Source organism: Cystoisospora suis (assembly GCF_002600585.1).
Source record: "Cystoisospora suis strain Wien I chromosome Unknown contig_387, whole genome shotgun sequence".
In the NCBI taxonomy this organism is placed as follows: Eukaryota; Apicomplexa; class Conoidasida; order Eucoccidiorida; family Sarcocystidae; genus Cystoisospora; species Cystoisospora suis.
This window is the reverse complement of record NW_027153188.1, coordinates 60,975-65,437: the sequence shown is the minus strand read 5'-3', so window position 1 is coordinate 65,437 and position 4,463 is coordinate 60,975. Positions and strand designations below refer to the sequence as shown.

The 4,463-nt window shown below is 51.2% G+C and overlaps 1 protein-coding gene across 1 annotated transcript; it reads left to right on the top strand.

Annotated features, from left to right (window-relative positions):
- Nucleotides 1–628: 628 nt before the first annotated feature.
- Nucleotides 629–4,283, top strand: CSUI_000982 (calcium binding egf domain-containing protein). The gene is made up of 3 exons (XM_068061188.1): nucleotides 629–861; nucleotides 1,837–1,899; nucleotides 2,364–4,283. The coding sequence occupies exons 1-3, from the start codon at nucleotides 672–674 to the stop codon at nucleotides 2,399–2,401; spliced, it is 291 nt and encodes a 96-aa protein (XP_067926840.1). The 5' UTR covers nucleotides 629–671; the 3' UTR covers nucleotides 2,402–4,283.
- Nucleotides 4,284–4,463: the final 180 nt, after the last annotated feature.

Below are 4,463 nucleotides of genomic sequence, written 5' to 3'. Positions count from 1 at the left end.
GGGGGGGGGGGAGTGTGGGGTTTAGTTGATTTGTTTGAATGAAGAGCTTCAAAACTTCATACGTAGTTCAGACGCATCGCAAGTGTACGAGCAAAAGTTGTACGAGTAGTCATTCACCCTTCTGGCTCAGGGTATTGTGTGGTTTAGGGATCTTTTTGATGGGGGAGCTTTCGGGGGTCAGAGGTGCTTGCTCATTTTCAGCCTGGTGGCAAGCCCTGGGGTATAAGTGTGTATGTGTAAGCAGTGCGGCGGTGGTGGTTTCGGGGGTTGTACGTGTGGGTTGGTAAAAGAAGACAAGACGAGACTGGCCCCAGCTGCAGCTGACCCAGCGTGAAGACTTCTCCGAATGAGCATACTGCGGAAGTAGACGGAGGGTACGGCTTGCATTCCCGCTCAATCAGGGAAGAACTAAGTGAAGATGTTGGAGGTCCTCATGTCGGGTCTGAGTAGAAGAATAGCAATAGGCACCTATCCCCCCCCCCCTCACTGACGTACGAGAAGGATGTGCATCTCCCGTATGTGGCAAGTCGTCTTCGTGAACCGCGACGACAAACTTGTAGTCGCTTTGCTTTTTCTCGTGATCTGATGACCAGCTACCTTGCTTCCCTGGCGTTCCTGTCTCTTCTGCAGCGGCCGCTGGCTACGAGCATCTTGCTTGTGAGACCTTAGGGATGAAATGCAGCGGCTACACGGAATGCAAAAGCTCCGGTCCCGGACAATATACCTGTCAGTCAAGGAGCGCTATCGGACAGCTTGGCACGTTTTTCAGTGAGGGGCCGAGCAGTAACACTCCCGGCTGGATCTGGGCTGTTGTCGCTCTTGGACTTCTACTCATCGGAGTGGTGATCTACTATATTATCCGTAAGTCGAACTGCTGTTTTCTCTCCCCCTTCGTGATTTGCTGATCTGGCAAATCTTCCTCATGAAAGGGTTGCTGTTTTCTTGCGGGGGTTGGAAGCTCTTTACAGTACACTATTAGAACAGCTGTCTGTGTGGGAGGTAAAGGATAGCAGAGCCTCCACTCCTACGCCTTTGTATATATATATATATGTTTGTATCGACCGTAGGTGGTGTTACTTGAGCCGTAAGAGTACACTAAAGTGTCATTCTGGTGTGGGTGGGATGGTGGCGTCGGGAAATTACCTACAGGTCAGTTTACACCACCCACTTCAGTATAGTCATCCATATTGCCGCGATGAGAGCAAGATGAAGACTTTATTCCTCTCTTGTGAGGGTGTTAGACGTTTCTTCCGTCAAGGGCGTTTCTATGAGTGTGTTGGACTGTGTAGGCGTTGTGTGGAGGGAAGCCGTCATCGTGTAAATAGAGGCCCATTGTAGTCGCGATAGTCATGGAACCGCACGCTTACGCGTCTGTACATATGGAATGTACATGGACTCATATAGATGTAGCGACATGACATTGAAGTATCGCGGGTAAATTCGAGTTTCCATCGCTCATACATAGCTTCGTTATTGACAGAGACATCAAACACGTCGCTACACCGCGCTTCATCCTGCGCTTAGAGGAGGAGATCAGGTACAGGCATGTCGTCCCTTCTGCCCTCACACAGGGAAGAGGGTGTTCACGCTCGTTAGGTGGGAGTGTTAGGTCTGTATGTAGCTTTTGCCCGGGGACAGGCGGCTCTCCGGCCTAGGCTGAGTTTTGCTCGAGAACCCAAACTGGCATCAGGGAGTTGCGATGGGTCGGCTACTTCGACTGGAGACGAGTGACAAGCCACTCCACATGCATTTGCGGTGTATTCCATCATCTCGCTTAGCGAAGTGAGGTTTAAATCCTTGCAGCAAGCGTCTGTTTTCCTTCTGGTTTCCTCGCAGAGCAGTACTCCAAGCCGGCACGGGCTCCTGAAGATGCGTACATCACTGCCGACGCATATCTTCGTAAGTGGAACACTTTGGCCGAACGCTGTGCGGTGTCTGTTGCCCCGCATGCCCTGATGTGTGTGTGTAAGTCAAAGAGAAATCCGTGCTGTTTTGCGGCGCACATTTCGTGAGACAGATCGGCACCATGGTGTACGCACGGAATCGATTGGTTTGTAAGAGCGTGGTGCATCACGTCCCTTGTTAGAACCATGGTAAAAACCTTGTTTGTAAATAAAGTTGTCACACAGGAAGGGGGTTCAAGTATGAGTAGCACTCAGTCACCTAGTCCGGACACAAGAAATAGGAGGCGCGTGGCAAGGGGTGTCGCGTTGTCCTCTTTGTAGGGACGTCTCCTCTGTGTTCAGGTAAGGTACCACAAGCAGGGTCGTGTTTGAGGTGATGTTGCTGAAGCATTTACTTTTTCGGGCGTTCTTGTTGCATATGGTATGTGTTGCGCGTATGGTCTTTTGCTTTGTTTGCAGAATATGGCGGCGGCTACGGGGGGATGGGCTCATATTAGTCATTATTCGCTTACGGGATCGTCTTTGCATTTCTCCTTCTTATGCCCAAGGCGGATACACACACGTCGAGCTTCAAGGCCTCGGTGTGGGTCAAACTAACGAAGACGACCGATGTTCGGCAGGCATCTTGTCGTTTTAGTGGGCACCTGGTGGTAGTTTGGGTATCGTATGTTTCGCCTGGCTCGGCAGCAGAGTCATTGTTTTTTTGTTTTCCTACAGCGAAGCTGATGGAGACTCTGTTCCTTAAAAGAAGTCTTTCCGACAGATACAAGCAAATCCGCAACACATGACAAGGGCGTGCATAAGGGTGATGTATTACACATTACGTCTTCAGCTCACCGGGCAAGTGTCGGAGATTTGAGGAACATAGGTAGTACTAGGGTGCGAGCTTCCGGTTCCATAGAGAGCTTTACTGCTTTGTAGGCGTAGGCAGGAACGGTGGTAATGGCTGACAATAAACCGGACGGAAAACAGCCGTACTGGACGGACGATGTACACCACACCTCTCTGCTGTGCGAGCGTATTGACTGAGTCTGTGCTTGAAGTGCGCCGGGGCTTTTTTTTCGGCTTATTTGATTCGTGGAGTTCTGACTCTTTCTTAGTCGGCACTCGCGGGGGGGTTGCGGAGGCGAATTCTCACTGAGTATGATAAGGATTTCTTTCTTTCCGAAGACTCAGATCCGGGATGTAAGGAAAACGTGGTGTGATACTTACATCCGTCTCTCCAGTAGGCTGGAATTTTGTCGAATGCGTCGCTGTTGACGGCATTATTTATCAGTCCGTTTTCGTTGACAGCCACCCGGGTTTAACGTGTGCCTCGGTGTTGCAAGGAAGGGCTGGGTTTGTGTGACATTTCACCAGTATTTTCAAAGGTAAGGAGAGCTGCTTTACGAGCCCAGCCCGACACTCGCTGTCGGAGAAGGAAGACTTTAACATGTGTCACGCTGTTGCGACGATGCAAAGAGGTTCGTCTACTGGTGAGCCAGACAGCGTCTTTCGATTTCAAAACATTTCTGAAGAAAAGTGGAGAGTTTTGCGCTCACGCGTCCCCGCTAAGGTAGTGAGTTGCGTGTGCGCGTCCCCTGAGACTCGGCGTCGAGGAGCCTGGAATACTGGTCTTCGACGTTATTAAAGTTCGAGAACAAGGGAGGTGGTGGGACCCATGCTTTGATGAAGGGGTTGCTCGGCCCAGATGCATTTCCTTGTTCGTCACGTGGTTGGTTTTTGTCTTCACCTGTCAGGGAGAGCACGGCTACAGCAAGTCAGTGACGGTCCGTGTTGTAGGGACCAGTCTTTGGGTGGCGCAGCGCATTCACGAGTACAGGAGTGGGACGCGTGTCTAAATGAAGTGTATTCAACGGTTCTTTTTGAATGAAGCAGACCTGTCTCCGACATTGCAGGCCTGGAGAGCCGTTGCAAGTTGTCATACCGGCGGCTGTTCAGCCTTAGCGTTCCGAGAAGGGGCCTTCTGAAGATTGCTTCTTATAGGTGGGGTAGGAAAGGTATCGTTACTTCCGTGAAAAGGCTTGCAGTCAGTCGCACGGCCTGCCATCTTGCTTCACTCGGAGGTCGTTCAAAGAAGCGGGAGCCATGTACTGGGGTAGTGGATGAGGCAGGAGACAGTGTACGTCGGCCGTCCAGGTCCATCGAAGTATTAAATTGCTATAAGCGCTCCACCCGGTTCACACGGAGGCGCTCAAGCAGGAAGCTACCGGAAAGTAGAGAGAACAAGCCTAGTATGGGTCAGCACACTAGCGCTTTCTGCACCAGCTCTCTTGGGAGGTTTCTTGGCAGGCGGATTAGCAGCCTCCCACGCGTTTACAGCGCAGCGATCGTAGGTACGGAGGGTGTTCTTCTGCAACAAACCTCCTTTGATCGAGTGTGAGAAACTCGTACGGTTTTCCCCCTCAAAAAAGCTCAAGACTACTGGTATGGGAAATGAAGGCATGAAACTAGTGGAAGCCAAATAGCATCATTAAGCGCCGTGGTCTGGCCAGGTCTTCGTCGCCGTCCAACCATACTATGAGCTTGGGGCCCAGTTGGTGAGCGTGACACGGGCAG